General features: G+C 52.3%; 1 protein-coding gene across 1 annotated transcript in view; it reads right to left on the bottom strand.

Annotated features, from left to right (window-relative positions):
- Positions 1-27,239, bottom strand: part of hydin (HYDIN axonemal central pair apparatus protein) — a 1,231,368-nt gene that overhangs the window by 1,063,861 nt on the left and 140,268 nt on the right. The window contains exon 7 of the mRNA XM_038807144.1: positions 7,541-7,740. Within this exon, the coding sequence (XP_038663072.1) occupies positions 7,541-7,740 (200 nt within the window). The remainder of the gene's footprint in view (positions 1-7,540; positions 7,741-27,239) is intronic.

The raw sequence follows: 27,239 nt of genomic DNA, 5'->3' as shown, positions 1-27,239 counted from the left end.
AAGGGGAACATCACCAGGAGGACTGGCACACAGTGCCATAAGATCAACAACCTCCACCAGGCCGCATGGATGGGTTGGCACCAGCCCACTGGCACCAGACCCCGCCCACCACCCCACCTACCCCTGTAATCAATGAAACGTGTGGTTCACAATGCCTTCTCTGCATCCCCATAGGAAACGTTAGCTCAAAAAAGATGGAAGAGGGCCCATATGGGCGATGGGGTGCTGGATCCCTACGAGGTACAGGCTCTGGAGGTCGCGAGGATAGCCGAGGACAAATCGGTCACCGATGTTGGTGTATGGCGCAGAGGTGAGGGTCCATCAGCCGCCAACCAGATGACCTGTCACACGTGTTGTTAATGCCAGACAGAATGATCCTTCTCTCCCACTAACCGCATGTCCATTATCCCACAGGATCTCCATCCGACAGTGTCAGCTCATTTAGTCCAACCCCCACATCCCAAGAGAACATGTCAAAGGCGAGCTCCGAGAAAACCACCATATTCGCAGCACAGCTGTTATCCCCACTCTCCACCAGCAAGAGACACACACAACTCGGTGGCCGATAGTGGTCAGGATTCTGGGGCACATTCTGATGAGCACCACACAGTTGCTGTTGCACATCAAGAGGAGGCAGAAACACCCAGGCAAGACAGCAGTCGGAGGTCTGCTGGATCCCAAGACCCAGCTGGGTCCCAGTCAGGTGCAGAGCCTTTGGACCAGGTTTACCCGGAGCTAGTGCTAGTGAGATTCAGAAGGGAATATCAGTGACACTCCAGCAGGTCGATAGCTGATTGGAGGTCTCCCAGAGGCTACGGGCACAGGAGGTGCCACTGGCAATAGAGGCACCGAGGTCAACATTGCTAGGATGACGGTCACAGTGGACAGCCTCCTGCACAAAATCGGCAGAATGAATGGAGGTGAACAAGGCATGGCTCAGTCAGTGATGGCCATGGCTGAGCACCTCAGTAGCATGTCTGACTTGTTGGGGGGTGTGATCCAGTCCCAGGTGGACCTTTATGAGACGCTGAGGAGCATGTACCAGTCTCAGCTTGGCATTGCGAAGGCTCTCTAGAGCATGTCCCATTCACTGGGGTACATGTCCCGGTGACAGGTGGACCTGATGAGGCACTCCACAGCATGTTCCATGCACCGAGGAGCCTCACTGAGGGCGGCATCAACAGGGTGCAGACATTGGGAAGCCACACAGTGCCATGAGATCAACGGGCTGGCAGGGCCAGACAGGCAGCCGGGGCTCAATCCAGCTGGCCCTAAAGGCACCGTGGGAGGAGATGTTGGGGGATGCCAACCCCGTACCACCCTATGGAGTAGCGACGGCGGAAAACAGCTCGCCCCGAGTTCCACCTCCTGACAATGGCACGACTCGGAGTCAGTCCCCGGAAGAGTGTGACACGGTGAGGCATGTGCTGCACTGGCAAATGGTTCGGGCCCTCCGGCCCCAGGGCCGCCAGAGGACGCCTGTTAGGGGTATCGAAGGCCACAGGATGTGGTAAGCAGCAGGCTGCCTCCACCTCTGATGTGCATCTTGGGGGCACGCCTAGATGCCACAATAGAGCACTGAAAGCTCAGGTTGAGGATAACTGAAAGGGTTCTGCGGGGGAAGGGAAGTAGGGGGTGATGGGGTAGGAGTTTGGTGGGCGGGTGGGGGGTGGGGGGGAAAGAGTTTTGGAAGGAGTGGAGAAGTGGGGGGTCGCACCAAAAAGGGGTACAGCAGTTGGGGACACATATGTACAGCATTAAAACACGTCGCACCCAAGAAATATGACGCCTCTGGCACTTTTTTCCAGTGTTGGCTGGCCTCCAAACTTTTGTCCTAGCCCCCCAGGCACAGTGGTCCTGGGTTTCTGCCGCCCCCCCCCCCCTTCAATCACCCCACCCCCTCTGCCAGGGGTATGTGTGACAGACAGGAGTCAGACCACAGCATAGATTGAGGATCACCAGCGTTCAGCTCTCAGCGAGTTATCATCAACCCCTGCTTTTGACAGTGATCCACCGACTGTGCCGACAGAGTCCCATCACCCTGGAGTGATGTCACACAGAACCTGGGAGTATGGAATAAGGTGGTGGTGGTGTGTGTGTCGGGGGGGGCTAAGATGACAGACGAAGCTACGTCCTGTATGAAGCGGGCGAGTACATAGAACATAGAACAGTACAGCACAGTACAGGCCCTTTGGCCCACGATGTTGGGCCGACCATTTATCCTAATTAAGATCAACCTAACCTATACTCTTTCAATTTAATGCTGTCCATGAGCCTGTCCAAGAGTAGCTTCAATGTCCCTAATGACTCAGACTCCACCACTTCCACTGCCAGTGCATTCCACACACCCACCACTCTGTGTAAAGAACCTACCTCTGACATCTCCCCTATACATTCCTCCAATCACCTTAAAATTATGTTCTCTCGTGACAACCATTTCCACCCTGGGGAAAAATTTCTGGCTATCCACTCTATCCAATGCCTCTCATCACCTTGTACACCTCTATCAAGTCAACTCTCTGCCTTCTTCGCTAAAGTGAGAAAAGCCCTATCTCCCTCAACTTTTCTTTATAAGACATGTCCTCCAGACCAGGCAGCATCCTGGTAAATCTCCTCTGTACCCTCACCAAAGCATCCACATCCTCCCCATAATGAGGCGACCAGAACTGGACACAATATTCCAAGTGTGGTCTAACTAGGGTTTTATAAAGCTGCAGCAAAACCTCATGGCTCTTAAACTTAATTCCCATGTTAATGAAAGCCAACACACCATACGCCTTCTTAACAACCCTGACAACTTGGGTGGCAAAATTGAGGGATTTATTTACGTGGGCCCCAAGATCCCTCTGTTCCTGCACACTTCCAAGAATCCTGCCTTTAACCCTGTATTCAGCACTCAAATCCGACATTCCAAAATGAATCACTTCACATTTATCAAGACTGAACACCATCTGCCACTTCTCAGCCCAGCTCTGCATCCTGTCACTGTCCTGTTGTTACCTGCAACAGCCCTCAACACTATCTACAACTCCACTAATCTTCGTGTCATCGGCAAACTTACTAACCCACCCTTCCACTTCATCATCCAAGTCATTTATAAAAACCACAAAGAGCAGAGGTCCCAGAACAGATTCCTGCAGGATACCACTGGTCACCGCCCTCCAGGCAGAATACTTTCTAGCCACAGCCACTCGCTGTCTTCTTTTGGCCAGCCAATTCTGTATCCAGACAGCCAAAGTTCCCTGTATCCCATGCCCCCTAACTTTTTGAATCAGTATGAGGGCCTCCCTGGAACTCCGGGCATGCCAGATCCTCACTGCTGTCTCCTATCCTTCGGCTCGTCCTGCAGGTCCTCTCCGGGCTTGTCTTCCAGCCTCTCCTGGCTCCTCCTCCTACTCGGTGGTCGCATATTCCTCCCCCTCCACCACAAACATGTCACCCCACTGCTATGTCAGGTTATGGAGGGCACCATGAAGTGGGCGACCCTCTTGGAGGGGAGTGGGGTGTACTGCAGTGCACCACCAGAGCGGTCCAGGAATCGCATTTTGAGGAGTCCAATGCACCACGCAACGACAACCCAGGTGGCCACACGTGCTTCATCGTATTAGGTCTCGCCTTGGTCACTGGCCTCCATACTAGCAACATTAGCCAGGTCCTCAGCAGGTATCTCTTATCCCCCAAGAGCCAACCGGCCATCCTGGGGCAGACCTCGAAGATGCCGGGGATGTCTGACTGCGCCAGGATGTAGCTGTCAAGGACACTCCCTGGGAAGCCTGCACACATGTTCATGGTCTTCATGTGGTGGTCAAATTAGACATTCAGGGAGTGGAAGCCCTTCCCGTTGATGTAGGGCACTCCCTGATGGCATAGTGTGCGCAAGGTCATCTATTACCCCCTGGACTTGGGGCATCCCATTCATGGAGGAGAATCCCTCTGCCCAGGCATCTTATTGGTCCTGGTCCAAGTTCACTTAGTTAGCTTCCTGGGCAAACAGAGGATCCGTGACCTCACAGATGCACTTGTAGGTTGTAGGTTGTGATATGCTGCACAAGTTCCCACTCGAGCCTTGGAATGATCCTGAGGCACAGAAGTTCAGGGCTGTGGTGACGTTGGCAGCCACCAGGAGCGGGTATCCTCCTCCTCCATGTGGTGCCAAGTCCGCGAGGGAGACCCTAAGGCAGCCAGAGGGAGAGCTCCCCAGGATTCCATGTTTTAAACTTGAAAGTGCTGACTGCTTTCTACCAAATGCACATTGACAGTATCATTGGGATATTGTACAATAAAGATAGGCCCAAATAATTAAGAAGATTGGCTCTGCACATAATCTACTGACTACAATGAGACTCAAAGACCCATGCTTGGTGAGTGAAGTGCAGCATCCAAGGAGCTCCAAGAACAACCACGTTCTGAAAACTGGGAGGGACAGTATCACTGTAACTAATGTTGCATTCTTCCTTAGGTTGACACTGTGGAAATCTCAACAGTAATTATGAGACAGATCCCAAAGATCAAATGTGTACGATTTATAAGAGTGGCTCTTTTCTCTTCCAATTGAGTATATTAATTTTCTTTAATCTATGTTATGTTCCCTTCCCATCTCCACCAATAGTCGGAGAAAGGTCAGCAATCATTTGTCTTCCTTGCATGTAAAGCTGAAAATGTGATCAGCACCTCTTACTGCAGCTTTGGTTATCCTTTGGGTTTCTGCTTTCTGACTAATTTCTGTCTTCACTGCAACAAGATTTGTGGATTCTGATCAGAACTTCAGAGCTATTGGAGCATGGCTGCTGGTTGACTAGGCGTATTGAAATGAAATTTATCAAGCAGCTGCTGCATGCTATTGTCACTGCAGCAGAGGACTGGACGCAGCTCAAGGACTTACATTATAGCTTTACAATCTTAAAATACTGTGGTGGAGATTACACAGTTTGGTTCTCTCAAAATTGACAATTTCCTTCAAGAGCCTCGCAGACCAACACTTTGAAATTTCCATCGCTCCTCTGCTTCGTGACACCTCCAGCTGCCACTCAGAAAAGCATCCAGCTCCATGACACCACCCAGCCACTGCGGAGAACGGCAATGGGCTGGCGCATAGTCTGGATGTGGACTGAGAGTCTGAACTTTCCAATTCCTTTCTGATTATATTTTTGTTTAGACATTTTTCATAAAATGAATTCTGATGGCAGCTTTATAGTATGTGGGTTGAAATTCTGATCCCAATACTGCAAAGTGGCAGTGGAGTGTTAAGGGAGAGGGGGGGAGGAGCCACGACTGCACCAGTTGGTGGTTTTTGCACATATTACAAAAAATACTTTTTCTGCTATTTTAAAGCTCACTACACAGCACTTCACAGCGCCAGAGTCCCAGGTTCGATTCCCTGCTGGGTCACTGTCTGTGTGGAGTCTGCACGTTCTCCCTTTGTCTGCGAGGGTTTCTTCCGATGCTCCAGTTTCCTCCCACAGTGCAAAGATGTGCCGGTTAGGTGGATTGGCCATGATAAATTGCCCTTAGTGATCAAAAAGGCGATGAGGGGTTATTGAGTTACGGGGATAGGGTGGAAGTGAGGGCTTAAGTGAGCCAGTGCAGACTCGATGGGCTGAATGGTCTCTCTCTGCACTGTACGTTCTATGTCCTATGTACTTCTTTCAAAAATGTATTGATCTGTGCGAGATATTCTTTCAACTTCTTCATCGGTGTAAGGTCATCAGCTGTAATCCTTGCATCCACAATGGTAAGCAGAATACCTATACTGCACAATAGCTAGTTCAACATTCGTGTGATCCTAAAATCAAAACCATGGCCCTTCACTGTAAGTAAGCATACTGCGATCCCAATTATATCAAACACTGTATATGCTGGCTCACTTACAGCTTGGGTTCAAACTGAAATGAAATTAGAATTCTGACCAACCTCCACAAATGTTCCTATCAAAGTGGTGGAGCAGGTGGTGCTGAAGAAATTAATGTAAAGGACATGAAGCAACGTGCCTTAGAATACCAATTTGCAAGCTTTACTTCACAATATTCACAATTCTTCCCATGTGTCCTGAGATCAGCACTTTACTGTTGAAGACTGTTTTACTTAAAGATTAACTGAAGTTAATTTGGTTAAATCACACTGCGCAGACTTTGCTTCTATCACTTTATGGACTGTGGGCTTCAAAGAGATTCCAGGGATACCCTAACTCCCGAAAAGAAATTTGTTGGAAAAGTAAACATTTGATAATTTGTCATACAATCCGGTTTGTCCAGCATGTCACATAATTGGATAATTTATCTGAATTGCCCTGTGTGAATGTTTCTTGAGACTGAAAGTTCAGTAGGCTTGCACTGACCCCTCAGCAAAGCATAACACAGAAACACATTTTTAAGGCTGCGGTTTACTTGGTGCAAGTAATTGCCGACAGTGATGAAACCTCAGAGATGGAACACAAGACAGAATGAAGGTCAATGCTGTAATAGAGCTTAACTTCATAACTTTCTTTGCATTTCTGCCAAGAAAACATGGCAGCATCGAAACAGGTATTTTGCACAGTTATAGTATCAGACAGTACTGGTAGAAATCACTCAGTGACTTATGCTTTCTGTACATTTTCAGTCAGTAATTTAACCATGTAATGGGAACCTGCTTCTCACTGGGACAGTGCAGTAATTAAACAACATTGACTGCTTTTGCTGGGAATCAACTCTGTGAAGCTTGAAAACTCTAATCTCAAGTCTGTCTTCAGCTTGCCAATTGTGTTCTTAGTCAGGATGTTTCAGATCATGGGGATTCCCTTCCTGCTATCTCAGGGGTCGACGGACAAACACATCTCCGCCCATTCCAGGATCAATTACGTTTTGGGGGTCTCATGGCATGAAGGATAGGTGAGGCCTTCGGGGGTGGGGGGGGTAGTAATTGGTGCAGAGGTCAATGGGGAGAGGGGGGCCTCTCAGTGGTCAGACCTTATGAGGCGGCAGCACGGCACGCAATGTTAAAAGGAGGCTTCTGATGGAGATACCACGCACCCCCCCCCCCCCCCCCCCCCCCGCTTCCCCCGCAGGCCTGGACAGGGTTAATATTTTGGGCTCCCCCTAGCCCTGAACTTCTCTTGCCAGCCATAAAAACAGCCCCTACGTGGTCAATAATTGGTCACTTAATGGCTTCAATTCAGAAGGAAATCTCACCCAGTATCTCTGTTTCTCTGTGTCCACAAGTGCTTCCTGACCTGCTGAGTATTTCTAGCATTTTTGGGGGTTTTCATTACACCCAAATCCATTTTTTCTCCATTGTCATCAATATTTATACATTTGTGTTATCAGTGTGTATCCACGTCCACTTCTCCAAGTTGAAACCCTGAGCCAAACCATTTAATTAGTCCAGGTTTGAGTGCTATTGATCTCCCTAACCATTCAGCTCCACATTACAGAATTAAATGTTATTGCTCTTGAATAGTGTGACTATTAGGAGACTAGGAACAGACACCTGCGAATGTCCAGAGGCCACTGCATTCCTTCCCCCAACCATCAATCCACCACAAACACAGTACTTCTGTTCTTACTTTTTGGTTTGGAGGGTGAACTTTGTTTCTCTTTTGCCAATGTTCCGAACCAGGAGTGTTTTCTGAGTGTTGTGTTTGACAGGACACACGGAGAAATTGATAAAATCTGGGAAGTCCATGACAGCACGTGCACCGATAGCTTTTACAGGCACCAAAAACTTCTCCCTCTCTGTGACACAGATCAATTCATGGATATAGTCCTGAAGGGATAAAACAACAGTTATGGAATTGGTATATTTAAGTCTTCTCCACAAGAGTAGCTAATTCCACTAAGGTAGCAAATTGAAAAAGTATATAGAACTAAAAGTTGAAGACGTAAAGAGAAATTGTTAATACACCAAAAAAAATGAATGGGGTCAATGGGATATGGGCAGCACTAATTTTTATTCATGTCACAAAATGTCATAAGTCATCAACAAAACCTTCAGAATGTCATTGCAGGGGAATTTGTCATAAAACGTAACATCAAAGTTGCCTTGCCACCTTCTGAAAACCAAAATTCTTTTGACAAGTGCAAAAATGAAGCATCTTTCATCAAACAAAACTATTGAATCACCCAAATCATCTGCTCATTTCAGGCCCCGACCTCATCCTGTTCACTTTAGCCTTTCCTGTTCCTACACCAAATGCAAACTTTGACTCATATGAAGGTCTCTATGTCAGGAGTGTGAACCAAGTTCATGGTAAATATTTGGTCAGTGAGGTTTAACATTGCTGATTCACCATGAACCCATTGGGCTAGATTCTCCATTATTGAGACTATGTCCCCATGCCGGCGTCAAAACAGTAGAGTTTTCCGCCATGTCATTTTTTTGAGGATATAGCGCATATTCGATTTTCAGACGACTTCCTACACAGGTTAGTAAATAAAAGTAGGCCGAGTGCAATTAAGGGAAATATACTAGCATGGACTGAGAATTGGTTAGCAAACAGGAATAAATGGATCATGCGCAGGATGTCAAGCTATTATCAATGGAGTACCGTAAAGATCAATGCTAGGTTCCCAGTTGTTCACAATCAATATAAATGATTTACGTGCAAGGGCCAATTGTAGTATTTCCAAATTTGTTGATGACACCAAACTGGGTGGGTATGTAAGTTGTGAGGAGGATGAATAGAGGCTTCGTGAGGATTTAGGGAGGATAAGTGAATGGAATGGGACATGAAAGATGGAATATAGTTTGAATGAGTGTTAAGTTATTCACTTGGTCATTTGATAGTACAGAATTGTACTGAAAAACAGAGACGCATTGAAGCTTTTCATCTTGTACTCACAGGAATGACAGTAAAGGAGAAAACAACAATTTATAATGTAAAAAAAAGAGAATGTTGATTGGTTGTGTAAGGGACCTCCTGTTTATTCCCTTTATTTTCTGTTATTTTGGCTTTTATAATGATTGAATTTTGATAATAACTTGGACTTATACCTTTGATTTGAAAAAGAAAGGAACCCTCCAGTAAATTTGCTGTTTGATCTGGCCTCAGGAAACCCCTGATAAGATGTGCTGCGTGGTCTGGTTCAATGACTCATCTTGATGGACTTGGCTGGCAGCCAACCAACTATTATAAATTCTCAGGTCTTACCTAACAGTCGATGCTGATTGGTGTTGGTGGTTCCAGAATGTTTTGCAAAGGCAGACCTGATTCTGAAGTATAGTTTTCATTTTGGGTCAGAGCTGAAGGCTGTGAATTTTCTCTCTCACTGAAACAGAGTAAATCTCTCTGAAACACCCCAGTTGGAGGCTCTGTTTTTCCGTCAGCCGAGCTGGTGGACATTCTAGTGAGACTGGACACCCAGTTAGATTAAAATTCAAGCTGAGAGCTGGCTTTGAGTGGAGACAAATAATCTTAAAGATCCAATCCAGCCACTAGCTGGTATTATCCCTGTGAGGCTGATAGATATTCTGATGATGTTGGGAGCAGGTCAGAATGAAACAGAACTGAAGCAGATCTTCCATGTGAAGGCTCAGGTTCAAGCAAGTTAAAGTGACTGCCCAGAGGGGATCCCACAGCCTTAAGAGTCCTGGCTAAATGATCCAGCCGGAAGAACTTTGTTAGCAATGCAACTGGTTGTTTCCACGTCCGGGGAAGATAGGTGGTAAAACAATTTCAATATCAACAGCAAAGACATTCATCTCTCTTTATTCCATTTCAATCCTTAATATTTTACCCCTGTTCCCTTCCTCATGTGTAACTCTGGCTGCTCCGATACCCCGAAGATTGCCACTATTGGGCATGGCTTCACCCTCACCCCCCTCCCCTCCTTGTGCCAGATGCTCCCTCTCCCCTGAGAGGCGCGCCGCGGTCCTCCTTCCTTCCTGCCCTCCCGTGCTGGCCCTCCTCACTAGTACGGTAGCCCTCCTCCCAGTATTCACCCAGTTCTGGCCCTGTTTAACCTTCCTCCTACTGGCCCTTGTCTCTCTCACCCTCCTGTCTGCTTTTCTCAGCCTCATTTCCCTCGCTCCACTCCCCCCCCCCCCCCCCACTCCCATTGCACTGAGAGAGGAGGCAGGCCCTGAAACGAGGCAGCACAGTCCCGCGCAAGACATAAAACACATGTGCACAGTTCATAATCCCATCGTTCTTTGTTCCGGTTTTCCCTTCCTTCTCCATTCCCATGTCTTTCATCGCGTTTGTGACTGCTCCTCCCGTTTGTTCGCTCAAACAAACTCATCAGCCGCAGCTGGGGTGTTAAAATACAGCTCTTTCCCTTGAAATGTTACCCAGAGTTTGGCCGGGAATAACATATCTTTTCCCAAAGGTAGAGGAGTCAAGAACTGGAGGGCATAGGTTTAAAGTCAGAGGGGAGACACACAAAAGAGACCAGAGGGGAAATTTTTCCACACAGAGGGTGGTGAGCATCTGGAATGAGCTGCCAGAGGCAGTGGTAGAGGCGGGTACAATTTTTTCCTTTAAAAAAGTTAGACATGGGCAGGGTGGGTATAGAGGGATATGGACCAAATGTGGGCAAGTGGGACTAGCTTAGTGTTAGAAACTGGGCGGCATGGACAAGCTGGGTCGAAGGGCCTGTTTCCATGCTGTGAAGATCTATGACTCTATAACATCCCAAATTTCACCTTGTGCAGTGCTGATTTTGCCTTGTTGAACTCAGCCTTTCTCTTGGCCAGGACCGCCCCAATGTCCTGATACACCCTTATTGTCTTCCCTTCCCATGTGCTCTGTTTTGTTTGCCGGGCCCACTTCAGGATTTTCTCTCAGTCTTGGAACTAGAGCAGCCTTGCAATAATCGCTCTGGGCTGCACCCCGGCTTTGGACTTGGGTCGGAGCGACCTGTGCACCGTCTATTTCTGGTGGGTTTGGAAATACCTCCTTTCCCACTAGGTTGCCCATCATTTGGGTGATGTAGCCTGGTGGGTCTCTGCCCTCCCTCCCCTCTGGCAGACCCACTATTCTAATGTTCTGCCGTCTGGACATATTTTCTTGGTCCTCCACTTTCCCTCTTAGGCTCCTGGGCCGTGACTAACCTTTTCACCTTGGCTTTTCAGCTTTCCTGTCACTCTGGTCCGAGGTGGCCCTCTCCAACTCTAGAATAGTATTTTTCTGTGCCTACGCTTCCCTTTCCAGGCCTTTGATGGTCTGCTGCATTTTGTGCGTCGTCTCCGCCAGCGCCTACTTCACCAATTGCTTGGAGCTCCGACGAGAGTGTCTCCTTTATGCTGGTCGCTGCGTGCTGCTCCCGCTCCACTGTTTGTTTCGCCATCCTTTTCCCTTTCAGACCCGCTTGAACCTTCGTCTCATCTTGTGGGGCTGCCTGCCTGTGCGTCCGCCGCTCCTGCGCTTTCCCCTCGCTGCTGTTGCTGCTTGCGTCTTGCTGTCCCTTTGCTTTGCTGTTTTTCATTCCACAGCCATCTGTCCCTCTCTCTCTTTTCACGCTGCTGATCCTTACCCTGGGGTTGCTCACTTCCCCCGCTCCTCTGCTCTCGCTAGGTCTGCCTCCAGATTTGTGTTTTTTTTTGTTTGTGGGGGGGGGGGGGTGGGGTTGTAGTTGGTTCCCTCCCCTCCCCTTGTGCTGGTATGAATGTGAGCACTGCCATTGGTGGAGAGCATGGGTTTCCCATTGGCTCTGGCTGGTCATGTGCCTCTTGTCCGATTGGCTGGGACTAGTCATGTGACTGCTCACCAATTGGTCAAGAGGCAAGTAGACCCCGCCTCCGAGGCGGGGTATAAGTGCCCAGAGTTCCCGGCGGTCGGCCTTTCTCTGTAGTCGACCACCGGGCTAACAACTAGCTGATTAAAGCCACAGTTTGGATCTTCATCGTGTCTCGAGCCAATTGATGGTACATCAATTTAATCAGCTAGAATTTTGGAATGGAGCTTTGCATCAAGCCTGACTGCCTTCACACCAGCCCGCATGCTTCAAATGCGTCTGCAATCTTTAAACATTGGCAGGCGTGTTTTAACAGTTACCTGACTACTGCAGCCGGCAAGCCCACCAAGGAGCAGAAACTCCACATCCTCCACTCATGCGTGGGCACAGCGGTATACTCAATGATTGAGGACGAAAGCGATTATGATGCGGCCATGGAGATTCTCAAAGGACACTTTCTCCGGCCAGTCAATGAAGTATACGCACGGCATCTCCTGACGACTAGACAACAGTTCCCTGGTGAGCCACTCGACGAGTTTTACCAGGCCCGCACAGCTCTAGGGAGAACGTGCACATGTCTCCAAGTTTCGGCGACTGAGTACATGGAACTTTTAATTAGAGACGCTTACGTTGCTGGCATGCAGTCCCCATCTATCCGCCAACGATTGCTGGAGAAGAACACCCTCAGCCTAGCTGAGGCACAGACTCTTGCAACTTCTCTGGAGTTTGCTGACCTGAGCGCCCGCGCATCCTCCCCTGGCCGCACAGCAACTCCCTGGATTCATGGCACGCGCCACCCCCGTTCTCCGTGGACCCTGACCCCCCCCCCCCCCCCCCCCCCCCAGGCTTGCGCTGTGGGTCGCTCCGACAAACTAGCGGGGCCCCGTTGCTATTTTAGTGGTCTCTCCAAGCACCCCCGCCCGCGCTGCCCGGCCCGCTCTGTGTAAGAGCTGAAGGAAGAAGGGCCACTACGCGGTGGCCGCATCATAATCACTTTCGTCCTCAATCATTGAGTATACTGCCGTGCCTACGCCAGACCAAGTCAGTCGCTGCTGTTCCGCGCAGCGACCGCAGATCGCCCCCCCCCCGGGCCCCCCTAGGGTCCAGCGCCACGCACCAACCTCTCCGGCCCGCCTCCCGGCCCCCGCAACGGCCCCACGGTCCAGCCGACCCTCGCTCCCAGCTGCCCTGACCGTCCGCAGACGCCGCTGACACTGCCCCCAGCCACAACGAGGTTCCCACGGGCGCCGCCATCTTGGGGCCCCGGCTCCACATGCTGGTCCTGGGCGCCGCCATCTTGGGACCCCGATTCCACGTGCGGGTCCTGGGCGCCGCCATCTTGGGCCAACACGGAAGGCCCTGCCAGCGATTACTCTGCCACCGAGGAGGATCTGGAACTCTCACTACGACTTGCTTCCATCACACTCGACCAGTCGCGACCACGCACGCTCACCAAGACTACGACAACGATCCAGCTCAACGGACACAAAACAAGATGCCTGCTGGACTCCGGGAGCACGGAAAGTTTCGTCCACCCCGACACGGTAAGACGCTGCGCACTCCCCATCCATCCAGTTAAGCATAAGATTGAATTGGCCTCGGGTTCGCACTCCGTCCAAATCACCGGGTGCTGCATAGCGGACCTCACGGTTCAGGGGAGGGTTTTCAAAAACTTCAAACTCCTCATCCTCCCCCGTCAATGCGCTCCGGCACTCTTGGGCCTGGATTTCCAGTGCAACCTGCAGAGCTTGACCTTTCAATTCGGCGGCCCTATTCCCCCTCTTACTGTTTGCAGCCTCGCGTCCCTCAAAGTGGACCCCCCTTCCTTGTTTGCTAATCTCACCCCAGATTGTAAACCTGTCGCCACTAGGAGCAGATGATACAGTGCCCAGGACCGGACCGTCATCGGATCCGAGGTCCAGAGGCTCCTTAAGGAAGGAGTTACTGAGGCCAGCAACAGTCCCTGGCGAGCCCAAGTGCTGGTAGTTCGGGCTGGGGAGAAAAACCAGATGGTCATTGATTACAATCAAACCATCAACAGGTTTACGCAGCTGGACGTGTATCCTCTACCCCGTATTTCCGACCTGGTTAACAGGATCACGAAATACAAAGTCTTTTCCACAGTGGACCTTAGGTCTGCCTACCACCAGCTGCGCATCCGCGCAAGTGACCGAAAGTACACCGCGTTTGAGGCAGATGGGCGCCTCCACTACTTCCTCAGGGTTCCATTCGGTGTCACAAATGGAGTCTCGGTCTTCCAACGGGAGATGGACCGAATGGTCGACAAGCACGGTTTACGGGCCACCTTCCCGTATCTCGATAGCGTCACCATCTGCGGCCCGACCAGCAGGACCACGACATCAACCTCCAAAAATTCCTTCGAACCGCAAAACTCCTTAATTTAACTTACAATAAGGATAAGTGCGTGTTTAGCACCGACCGTCTAGCCATCCTTGGCTACGTAGTGCGTAACGGAGTGATAGGCCCCGATCCCGTACGCATGCGCCCCCTGATGGAACTCCCCCTCCCCAACTCCCTCAAGTCCCTCAAACGCTGCCTGGGCTTCTTCTCATATTACGCCCAGTGGGTCCCCAACTACGCCGACAAAGCCCGCCCCCTCATCCAGTCCACCTCCTTTCCCCTGTCGATGGAGGCCCGCCAGGCCTTTAGCCGCATCAAAGTGGATATCGCAAAGGCCACGATGCATGCTATCGACGAGTCCCTCCCATTCCAGGTCGAGAGCGACGCGTCTGACGTAGCTCTGGCGGCCACCCGGAACCAAGCGGGCAGACCCGTGGCCTACTTTTCACGAACCCTTCACGCTTCCGAAATTGGTGGAAAAGGAGGCACAGGCCATAGTCGAAGCTGTGCGATATTGGAGGCACTATCTGGCCGGCAGGAGGTTTACCCTCCTCACAGACCAACGGTCAGTAGCTTTCATGTTCGATAATGCACATAGGGGCAAGATCAAGAACGACAAGATCTTGCGGTGGCGGATCGAGTTGTCCACGTACAACTACGATATCTTGTATCATCCTGGGAAGCTCAACGAGCCTCCTGATGCCAGCGCGCAGATCGACCGCCTCCGCTCCCTCCACACGGACCTCTGCCATCCAGGGGTCACCCGTTGAGGAGGTCAAGACCGTCACCAGGGACTGCCACGTCTGCGCCGAGTGCAAACCGCACTTCTACCGCCCCGAATGAGCGCATCTGATCAAGGCATCCCTCCCCTTTGAACGTCTCAGTGTAGACTTCAAGGGTCCCCTCCCTTCCAACAACCGTAACACATATTTCTTGAGTGTTATCGAAGAATACTCCCGCTTCCCTTTCGCCATTCCCTGTCCCGACATGACCACAACAACCGTCATAAAGGCCCTCCTATCCATCTTCTCCCTGTTCGGTTACCCCGCGTACATCCACAGCGACCGGAGGTCCTCCTTTATGAGTGACGAACTGCGTCAGTTCCTGCTCAGCAGGGGCATAGCCTCTAGCAGGACGACCAGTTATAACCCACGGGGTAACGGTCAGGTTGAGCGGGAGAATGGCACCATTTGGAAGACCATCCTGCTGGCCCTACGGTCCAGAGATATCCCTATCCCCTGTTGGCAAGAGGTCATCCCCGACGCCCTGCATTCAATCCGGTCTCTCCTCTGTACTACGACTAATCAAACACCTCATGAACGTCTTCTTGTTTTCCCCAGGAAGTCGTCCTCAGGATCCCCTCTCCCGACCTGGCTGGCCACCCCCGGGCCGATCTTCCTCCGGAAGTATGTGTGGGTGCACAAGTCCGACCCGTTGGTTGAGCGAGTCCAGTTATTCCTCGCCAACCCGCAGTATGCGTACGTGGAGTATCCCGAAGGTCGGCAGGATACGGTCTCGCTTCGGGACCTGGCACCCGCCGGCGTGCGGCCTTCTCCCCCTACATCAACACCTCCTCCCCCCAACCCCAATTCCCCCCAGCGCCCCCCCGCGCCCCCACGACCCAGAGCACATGCCTCTCCCCCGATTACAGCGTCTCCACCACCGGCCCGGGGTACGGAGACACATCTACGACCGACGCTCCCGGAGGCAAGGACGTCCATCGGCCCGACGTCACCGGCTCCACTGCGACGGTCCTCCAGAACATCACGGGCACCCGACAGGCTGATCGTGTCCATCTGACGCGACCAGGGGACATTTGTTTTGGACTTTGTTGTTATTCTGTTGCACCTTAAGTTAGTAGTAGTAGTATTGTTTTTTTTGCCACGAGTCAGTGGGCAGCAGTCGTTCACCACTGCTTCAGACTCTAGCTGGTACCACACTGGCCAGATCTATTTCTCCAGGTATAACTGCTGATGATTTCCCCACCCCCCTCATTGAGGGAGCTCATATATCATGGGATAACCAATAGTCTCCAGCTAATAGTATTCAGGTAGGTTATAACATCTCTCCTCCCCAAAGTCCGAGGAATCCACTGAAGACCCTGGCGAAGGAGGGCTTCAGACTGGTTTTCCAGCAGGCTGGCCATCATTCACACGAGGCGCTAGATTGAGTGGCGCGTAACGTGAAGGCAAACTGTGCATCCGAGATGAACGGCACTTCAGCCTCATGCTCCTGATTTACGGCCATCCGATGAGGAGGGGAGCGGGAAGGCGGAGGACCTCCTCGTGAACCTGCTCCTGGGTCTGGTGAAGCTTGTCGTAAACAGGCCCAGTCAGGGGCGAGTGAGGGGTTCGTGCAACCGGGCTGTCTGCCCCTCTTCCGCAGCTTCATTCGCAGCCAGATGTCCCTGGAGAAGGAGCATGCGGTGTCCACGGGCACACTTGAGGCCCTCCATGCTCGATGGGCACCACAAGGGTTGGATTGCTTCATCAACCCCAGTTTTCACTTTTTAAAAATAAATTTAGAGTACCCAATTCATTTTTGTTTCCAATTAAGGGGCAATTTAGCATGGCCAATCCACCTAGCTTGCACATCTTTTGGGTTGTGGGGCGAAACCCATGCAAACACGGGGAGAATGTGCAAACTCCACACGGACAGTGACCCAGAGCCGGGATCGAACCTGGGACTTCAGCTCTGTGAGGCAGCAGCACTAGTCCACTGCGCCACCGGGCTGCCCCAGTTTTCACATTTTGATTTAATGTTTTTAAGTTTCTGTTCCTCTTTGTTCTTTTTGGGCTGTACCCCATTTGTATTTTAGGAGCGGCCCCTTTTAATTTGTCCCTCAGTTAATTTCTGTTCTTCAATTTGGTTGATTGGCCCCAAAATACATCACGGGATAATCAATAGTCCCCAGCCAATAGTATTCAGGCAGATTATAACAACTCCTTCCCCAAGGGCCGATCCTACTGCTCCTGTTCCTGAGGCCGCACTGCCACCTGTAGCCATGCATAGCCACTCCTCACTGCCACCACCCTGCTTCTGGCTGATTCACTTCTTGTCAGCTCCTGACTCACCTCAGCCTCACTGTTGGAACGGGCGTTTCTGCCCAGCAACAGCGAGATCTAATAAATCAATTGGGTCAAGCAGAGCAAGGTCTCTCAGAGCACTGGATGCTGATTGGCTGACTAGTCAGCCTACCAGCATCCAGTGCTCCAAAAGGTCTTCTTACTCTGATTGGCCTATTTGATTTCTCTAATTATTTTTAAACATTGCGCATTTGAACTGCCATTTACCAGTCACGTGGTGGCTGAGAGCTTTCATGGACCCCCTGGCAATCCTTCACGGACCCCCATTTGGGAGCCCCTGTGTGAACAGATGATATATTCCCAGCAGATGGCTGGAATTTGTAATGTGCGAATAAGGGCATTCAAATTCAATATTATTGAGAGAAATATGGAATCCAATATGAGAAGGTGGTTGGAAAAACGGTGAATTCTCAAATCTAGGTCCAATTAGGGGGTACTGCACTTGAAATAAGGGTATTTTCAATACTCTTTTTTTTTAATAAACAATTTTATTGAGGTAGTTTTTGGCTTTATAAACAGTTACAGACATCATCAGAAAGAAAGCAAAAAAGGCAAAAATGTGCAAACATCCACGTACTTTCAATACTTCCATCGTAACATATTGCACAAGCCCGCTCCTCTCCCACCGGTACTACCCGCCATATTTTCCCTCCTACTCTACTCTACCCCCCCCCCCCCCCCCCTCCCCTCCACCCCCTGCTGACGCTCACTCTCCCGCAAAGAAGTCAATAAATGGTTGCCACCTCCGGGCGAACCCCTGCACAGATCCCCTCAAGGCGAACTTCATTTTTCCCATACCCAGGAAACTCGACATGTCCGCAAGCCACCACTCAGTCTTCGGGGGCTTTGAGTCCCTCCACGCCAATAGTATTTGTCGCCGGGCTATCAGGGAAGCAAAGGCCAAAACATCGGCCTCTTTCTCCCCCTGGACCCCCGGGTCTTCAAAACCCCAAAAATTGCCACCCCTGGACTCATCACCACCCTTGGTTTTAGCACCCGGGACATGACCCCCGCAAAACCCTCCCAGTACCCCCTCAGCTTAGGGCATGCCCAAAACATGTGAACGTGGTTCACTAGTCCTCCCGCGCACCTAGCACATTTATCCTCTATCCCGAAGAATTTGCTCATCCGAGCCACCGTCATATGGGCCCGGTGAACAACCTTAAATTGAATCAGCCCGAGCCTAGCACATGTCGCGGTCGAATTTACCCTACTCAGGGCCTCTGCCCACAGCCCATCCTCCATTTCCCCGCCTAGCTCCTCCTCCCATTTAAGTTTCAGTTCCTCTGTCTGGGACCCTTCCTCCCTCATGAGCACCTTATAAATACCCGAGACTCTACCCTCCCCTTCTTCCCTCCTAGAGACTATTCTGTCTAGGATCCCCATTGGCGGGAGGCGTGGGAAAGATGGGACCTGTCTACGAACAAAGTCCCGCAACTGTAGGTATCTAAAGTCATTTCCCCTTACCAACCCAAATTTCTCCTCCAAGCTCCTCAAACTCGCAAAGCTCCCTTCCAGGAACATATCACCCACCCTTCCCGCCCCCGCCCGCCGCCATACTCGGAACCCCCCATCCATACTCCCGGGGGCAAACCGATGGTTGTCGCAGATTGGTGCCCAGACAGACGCCCCCATCTCCCCGACATGCCTCCTCCACTGGCCCCATATCCGCAGGGTCGCCACCACTACCGGGCTGGTGGTGTACTGGGCCGGCGGCAGCGGTAGAGGAGCCGTGACCAGGGCTGCCAAGCTGGAGCCCCTGCACGAAGCCGCCTCCACCCGCTCCCAAATAGACCCCGTACCCACCATCCACTTCCTTATCATAGCGATGTTGGCCGCCCAGTAATAATTAAATCAGACTCGGCAAAGCCAGCTCTCCCTCGCTGCGGTTCCTCTCCAACATCACCTTCTTCACCCGCGGGGATTTTCCCGCCCAGACAAAGCTCATGATCATCCCATTAACTCTTTTGAAGAAGGACTGTGGGATAAAGATCGGGAGGCACTGAAAAATAAACAGAAACCGAGGGAGGATTGTCATCTTTACAGTCTGCACCCTCCCTGCCAACGACAGCGGGAGTGCATCCCATCTCAGAAACTCTCCCTTCATTTGCTCCACCACCCTGGCCAAATTTAACTTATGCAGCCTGTCCCAGTCTCGTGCCACCTGGATTCCCAAATACCAGAAATTTTCCTCAACCAGCCTAAACGGTAGCCCTCTCAATCTGTTCTCCTGGCCCCTGCCTGGACCACAAACATTTCACTCTTGACCGTATTTAATTTGTATCCTGAGAACTGGCCGAACTTCCTCAGCATTCCCAGTATACTTCCCATCCCGGTCACTGGGTCCGACACGTACAGGAGCAGGTCGTCTGCACAAAGAGAGACCCTATGTTCAACCCCGCCCCTCACCATCCCCTTCCATCCCTCTGCGGCTCTCAGCACAATCGCCAGCGGCTCTATGGCCAGCGCAAACAGCAGCGGGAAGAGCGGGCAGCCCTGTCTGGTCCCTCGGTACAACCTAAAGTACTCCGACACTTCTCTGTTGGTCCTGACGCTGGCCCTCGGGGCCTGATATAATAATTTGATCCAATCCACCAATTCCTCCCCGAACCCAAACCGTCCGAGCACCTCCCATAGATAGTCCCACTCCACCCGGTCAAAGGCCTTCTCGGCGTCCATTGCCACCACGACCTCCACCTCCCTACCCACTGGGGGCATCATTATCACATTAAGTAATCTTCTCAGGTTGGCTGCCAGCTGCCTACCTTTCACGAACCCAGTTTGATCCTCCCCAATCACCTCCGGTACGCAGTCCTCCATTCTAACCGCCAGTACCTTTGCCAGGAGCTTGGCGTCTACATTAATCAGGGAGATTGGCCTGTAGGATCCGCACGCCTCCGGGTCATTACCCCGCTTCAATATCAGTGATATAGTGGCTTGTGACATTGTCGGCGGCAGGGTCCCTCTGTCCCTTGCCTCATTGAAAACCCTTGCCAAGACCGGGCCCACCAGCTCAGAGAACTTCCTATAGAACTCTACTGGGTATCCATCCGGCCCCGGGGACTTCCCCGACTGCAAGGCCTTTAGGCCCCCCAATACCTCCTCTACTCTAATCGGGGCCCCCAGCTCTTCCACTCGCCCCCCACCTACTGTTGGGAAGGTTAACCCGTCCAGAAACCTTTTCATCCCCTCCGGTTCTTCCGGCGGCTCCGAAGTATACAGCTTACGATAGAAGTCCCGGAATACCTTATTCAATTCTGCCGGGTCCTCCACTTTGCGCCCCCCCCCCCCCCCCCCCCCCCCACCCCCCACCCGTCCCTCACTCTACCTATTTCTCTGGCCGCCTCCCTCCTCCTGAGTTGCTGCGATAACAGTCTGCTAGCCTTTTCCCCATGCTCGTACACCACTCCACTCGCCTTCCTAAGCTGTTCCACGGCCCTACTCGTGGATAGTGCCCCCAGTTCCGCCTGTAGTCTCTGCCTCTCCCTGAGTAAAACCTCCCCCGGGGACTCCACGTGCTCTTCATCTATCCGACCCATTTCCCTGACCAATCTATCCATCTCCGCCCGGTCTGCCTTGGCTCTGTGGGCCCCAATTGAAATCAGCTCCCCCCGCACTACTGCCTTTAGCGCCTCCCACAGGGTCACCGCTGAGACCTCCCCCGTGTCATTCACCTGCAGGTAATTTTCCATACATCTCCAAAGCCTCTCGCAGATCCCCTCCTCCGACAGCAGTCCCACGTCTAACCTCCATTGCGGGCGTTGGTAGCTTGCTCCCCCGATCTGCAGGTCCACCCCAATGCGGGGCATGGTCTGAGATAGAAATTGCCGAATATTCCGTGTTCTTTACCTCCCCCCTACAGTCCCTGCTTAGTACAACGAAATCTATCCTAGAATATACTTTATGGACGTGCGAGTAAAACGAGTAGCCCCTTCCTGTTGGCTGTCTATCTCTCCAGGGGTCCACTGCCCCCATTTGCTCCATAAACCCTTTCAGCTCCCTTGCCATTGCAGAAAGTCTACCCGTTCTGGGACACGACCGATCCAAAGTCGGGTCAAGGACCATGTTAAAGTCCCCTCCCATTATTAGCCTGCGAGAATCCAGGTCCGGGATCTTCCCCAGCACTCTTTTAATGAAGTCTACGTCATCCCAGTTCGGGGCATATATATTCACCAGCACCACTCTTCTCCCCTCCAGTCTGCCCCATACCATCAGGTACCTGCCCCCCCTGTCAGCGGATATGCCCTCTGCCTCAAATTGCACGCGCTTGTTGATCATGATTGCCACCCCTCTGGACTTTGAGTCCAAGTCCGAGTGGAAGACCTGGCTAATCCAGCCCTTCCTTAGCCTGGTCTGGTCAGACACTTTCAGATGTGTCTCCTGCAACATAATTACGTCCGTCCTCAGAGCCCGCAAGTGCGCGAACACCCGCGCCCTCTTAACCGACCCATTCAGTCCCTTGACGTTCTGACGTTCCAGGTGATCAGCCTGGTCGGGAGGCACAACCCCCCCCCCCCCCCCCCCCCCCCACCCAGTCAGCCATAGCCTTTCTCGGGCCGGCCCCCGGCCCGTGCGTCGCGCCATTCCTGGCCCGCCCTTTGGCTGCCTCCACACTCGACCTCCTCTCCAGTGCCTATTTCAAGTCCCTCCCACATCAGCAGAACAACCCCCCCCCCCCCCCCACCCCAACCACATCCCCCATACCCCCACCCCTGCCATCTACTGGCTGTGACCTCCCCCCCCACCTGACTCCCTTGACTAGCCAATCTGCTAGCCCGGTGACTCAACACTCCGGCACCTTCCTGTCTCATTCCCATTGTTTCCCCGTCCTCCTCCCCACTCCCTGGCGCCCCATCCCCCTTTCCAACCCACTGGGGCAAGCCGGCTCCAGTGTCTTCCGCGAGCTGCACCAAAAAGTACAAATCAGCCCAAACAAGAAAAAACAGAAAAAAGAGGAAAAAGCACAAAAAAAACAAAAAAAAAACCCCCATAAGAAAACAGAGAGACAACAAAAAAGGGTTAACCCCACAAACCAATGTCCATGAACAAAGGAAAGAGTCCCAAATGTTCTGCTTGGCCCCTTTGGCCCAGCAAACCGTTAAGCAGCAGTCCAGGCCCATTCGGCGTACCTTCCCACGGTAATCCTCGGGCCCTAATTCGCGTCCTTGGGGCCTCCTTTCGGGACCAGCCCCTGGTCCCTCACAAAATCCATCGCTTCTTCGGGCTCGGAGAAGTAGTGGTGTTGACCCTGGTGTGTGACCCATAGGCGAGCTGGGAACAGCAGACCAAACTGCACGTGCTTCTTGAACAGCACCTCCTTGACATTCTTAAAGGCTGCTCGCCGCCGAGCCACCTCTTGGTTTAGGTCCTGGTAAATGCGGATAACATTGTTGTTCCATGTGCTGCTCCTGGCGCTCTTTGCCCACCGCAGCACCCGCTCCTTGTCCACGAACCTGTGGAACCTAATCACCATCGGGGGGGGGGTTCGCCCGGCCGCCCCTGCCTTGCCTGCACTCTGTGCGCCCCCTCCAGCTCCGGCGGTCGCGGAAAGGCTTCGGCCCCCATCAGCTGCTTCAGCAGGTCTGCTACAAACGCTGCAGCATCAGCTCCCTCCGCCCCCTCCGGGAGGCCGACCATCCTCAGGTTGTTCCTGCGGACTCTCTTCTCCAGCTCCTCCACTCTGTCCAGCAGTCTTCTCTGCCGCTCTTTCAGGCCGTCAACTTCTAGCGCTGCAACCGTCTGCGCATCCGCCTGCTCCTCCATCGCCTCTCCCAGCTCCTTAACTTTAACATCCTGCGCATCCAGCCTCTGGTTCAGCTGATCCACCGCTTTCTGGATTGGGTCCAAGCTGTCCCGCTTCAGCGCTTCAAAACTGGACTTCATTACCTGGAGCATGTTATCCAGCGCCTGCTGGATTGCTGAGTCCGGGGTCCGTGTATCCGCCATCTTAGGTCCCAGGTAATTTTGTTCAGGTCCTTGTCTCTGTCCCTTTTTCTCCTTCTTCTTCTGCCTTCTGGACTCCCGCTGTTCCATGTGCCGCAGCCCGCTCCTCAGCACTTTCGCTGCCGCCCTCCTTCGCCCAGCTCCTTAAATTTTACCTTCTGGGCATCTGAAGTGGGTCCAAGTTGTCCTGCTTCAGCGACTCCAAAACTTTTTTTCTTCTCCTGGAGCAAGGAAGTTCCGTGGGTCCGCCATCTTGCGTTTCAGGTCAGTTTCCTCTGCTCCTTGCCTCCGTCTCTCTCTCTCTTCCCCTACCTGCTGGCCTCCCACGATTCCATCAGCTGCAGCCCGCTCTCCAGTTCTTTCGCGGCAGCCTTTTTGCCGCCCCAGTGGTCCCACTATCGCGGGGAATCAGCCCCAAAGCCCCGCCAGAATGAGAGCCCGCCGAATGTGCGGCTCACTCAGGCATCGCCGCCACCGGAAGTTATTTTCAATACTCTTAAGAGTAACACTGGATATGGGCCTCAGGAGCAGCCTCCCAAATGTATTTAAATAATTTTGACCAATCGTTCAATTGGCTCAGCAGCTATCTTGGGTCCATTGCCAGCAAGTCTGCCCACCATGCCCCAGAGGAGGCTTCGGAAGCTGCCTCCCATTTGTCGGTGATCCTGAAACACATTATTTTACCTGGTTCAGGAGAGCATGTCCATAGTGGGCAGAATTAACCATCCTACTGGAGAAGCTCCAAATCAGGAAATCCAAGCCTAAATATTTACAAATGATCTGACATTATTGGCGAGCCTCCTACCGATGGGCAAAATTCAATGATCCAGATTAATTGAAAGGTTTATTTTTTTAAATCACTTCTTGGCACTATAATTTAATGTAATTAATCTTTAAGACAGCACTAAAAGACAATGCTAAACAGACAGCATTCTAATATAGACTAAATTCCATTTATTTACACTAACATTTGACCTAACATTGATCAAGGTATTCAAATTTATTTTGCATTAAAAATATTCCATTATTTACATCTATGTCAGTAGCTTTGTGATGTAAATGCCATTATTACCTCATTCAGCTCTGGCAACTGCATGTATTATAGTCATTGATTATGACTATCTGGTGGTGCCTGAATAAAGAGATAATTCTGATTCATGACAAATAGTTTAATTTTAATAATTAAAATGTGTCAGCCCATCATCTATGGTACAGCACGCAGTAAATCAAGACAAAGCTAGAACACAGAAGCGACAACCGGACTCAAGGAAGAAGTAGATGTGTGCCGGGAGGCAGAGAGGAGAAAAGGGGGAGGATGACAGAGGGAGAAGAAGGGCTAGTGAACAGGTCAGAGTAGCAAGATGAGGATGGAGAGAGCAGATGTAGGGAAACAAGCTCAGCAGGGAGGGCTGGAAAGCGGAATAGGAGATAATACTTCATTGGTGCAGATCTGGAGTCAGCCCTTCATTCGTGCAGTGCAATTCGCGCATGTGCAATTCATGCATGCATTTGGATTCTCCTTTGGAGAGGTAATATACCCTTTTGGATTTGGTCCCTGGAAATCTTTGGTACCATAGCTGATGAGCGAGCATATCTTAATATTCAATGACTGTAATGCATGCAATTGCCATAGCTGAATGAGGTAACAATAAGAACATAAAAACATAAGAACTAGGAGCAGGAGTAGGCCATCTGGCCCCTCGAGCCTGCTCCACCATTCAATGAGATCATGGCTGATCTTTTGCGGACTCAGCTCCACTTTCCGGCCCGAACACCATAACCCTTAATCCCTTCTAGTTAACCCTTATTATCCCTTATCCTTATCTTTAGAGAGTTAAGAGAACATAATTATGCACTTTTTACGCACAAAATTATTGAAACTTTCAAGCTGTCAAAGAGCTATCCAGCTGTCAAGCCTGTCAGAGTTATCCAGGAAGTGTCAACGTTGTCAAAGATATCAAAGGAAGTATCAAAGCTACCAAAGAACTGTCCAAGGATACCAGCTGAGCTGCCATGAATGTGGTGAGGACAAAAGATGGTGGGCGAGATTCTCCGGACTCACGACGGGTCGGAGAATAGCGGGCGTCGGAAATTTTTACGGCGACGCTGTTCCGACGCCCTCCCGCTATTCTCCGAACCCCGCAAATTGTCGGAGTCGCGTTTCCCGACAAACGCCTCCTTCCCGCCCCTGACACGACCAGAATCGCCACTGAGAGCCCCCCCGCTATTCACCGGCCCGGATGGGCCGAAGTCCCGACGTCATGGCGCCCTGTTTGGACGTCGTGAAACACACCTGCTTTTTAAATTCGTCAACCAGTCGGCCTGGCTGACGACTGCTTGGAGGAGGTCAGGGCACCACTCTGCGCACCGCTCAGCGCACCGCTCAGCGCACCGCTCGAGTCTGGCCACAACGGGGAAGGCATCCCTGGGAACGGGAGGGGGTCCAGAACGGGGGCGGTGGGGGGGACGGAGGGGGCAGTGGGGGAGACGGAGGGGGCAGTGGGGGAGACGGAGGGGGCAGTGGGGGAGACGGAGGGGGCAGTGGGGGAGACGGAGGGGGCAGTGGGGGAGACGGAGGGAGCAGTGGGGGGCGACGGAGGGGGGGGGTTAGGTAGAGAGTGAGCCGTCCAACCCCGTAACAAAATGTCTGCCACCATGCCATGGTGTGCAGGTGACGAGGACACGGCCGCTGGTTCCCCTGTGGCTTCCGGCCACAGGCCACTGACGCACCCGTGAGGAGGACATAGTTTACTGGCCGTTGGATGCAGGAAGTGACCAGGGGTTAGGCTGACCGCGTGTCAGCAGCGCGACCAGGCCACCGGGACACACTGGTATCCCATGGCTGGCGGCTGCCGAGGTGTCGACTAACGTCCGTCTAACATGTCCCGTTTCTCTGCCCCCCACCACCCTTCTGTAGGTTAGCACGATGCATGGGAACAGAACGGCTATGTTCTGCGCAGTGGTTGGGGCAGCTCTACTGGATTTGGAGATGCAGCAGCATCCACACCCACAACCCGCAGTGGCTGCAGGGCCAGCTGCAGCAGCAGAGGGAAGGGCCGAGGAGTTGCCAGTCGTCGAGCAGCATGGGGGGGGGGGAGGAGGAGGAGGAGGAGGAGGAGGAAGAGGAGAGAGTGAGGGTGCAGCCACGGCGTCAGAGGCGACGACCAAAGCCGAGGGTGTACCGTGTCCGGGTCTCTTTCCTAACAATGCCGGACATCACCTGCAGGAGAAGACTCCGGCTGAGTAGGCAGACGGTGATACATATCTGCGAACTCCTGTCGCACCTCGCCCCACTTGGAACGGGGGGAGGACACGCGATCCCGGTAGCCATCAAGGTGACGGTCGCTCTGAACTTCTATGCTACCGGCTCCTTCCAGTCTCCGAGCGGGGACGTCTCTGGGATCTCCCAGTCATCGGTGCACAGGTGCATCCGGGATGTGACCGACGCCCTCTATGCCATCGCCGATCGCTACATCACCTTTCCCGAGGACCGAGCAAGTCAAGACTCACGAGCCCGTGGATTTGCCAGTGTGGCCGGGATACCGAGGGTTCAGGGGTCAATCGACTGTGTTCACGTCCCCATGCGCCCGCCTGCTGTGGACAGGGACGTGTTCACAAACAGGAAGGGGACATACTCCATTAATGTCCAGGTGGTATGCGACCCCCACATGAGGTTCATGAACGTCTGTGCAAGGTTCCCAGGGAGTGTGCATGACTCCTACATACTAGCGCAGTCGTTCATCCCTGCGATGTTTGAGGGACGTCCCCCCCGGCTGAGGGGCTGGTTGCTAGGTGACAGGGGTTATCCGCTGAGGTCTTGGCTGATGACGCCGATACGAGGGCCTCAGACCAATGCGGAAACACGATACAACGAGGCCCATGCAGCAACCAGGGGTGTGGTGGAGCGCTGCCTTGGCCTCCTGAAGATGAGATTCAGGTGCCTGGACCGCTCCGGAGGGGCCCTGCAGTACCAGGCCGACAGGGTCGCTCGCATTGTAGTGGTCTGCTGTGCGCTGCACAACATCGCGATGCAGAGGGGAGATGACCTGTTGCAGGAGGCGGAGGGAGAAGCTAGTGGCAGTGGTGCCAGCACAGAGGAGGAGGAGGAGGAGGAGGAGGAGGAGGAGGAGGAGGAGGACGCTGGCGGAGTGGCGGGCGCAGCACGCAGACACGACCCAGGTGCTGGTGATGTCCAGGAGGC

This window comes from Scyliorhinus canicula, chromosome 9 (genome assembly GCF_902713615.1).
Source record: "Scyliorhinus canicula chromosome 9, sScyCan1.1, whole genome shotgun sequence".
In the NCBI taxonomy this organism is placed as follows: Eukaryota; Metazoa; Chordata; class Chondrichthyes; order Carcharhiniformes; family Scyliorhinidae; genus Scyliorhinus; species Scyliorhinus canicula.
The sequence above is the reverse complement of the archived record's forward strand: the minus strand, read 5'-3'. Positions and strand labels throughout refer to the sequence as shown.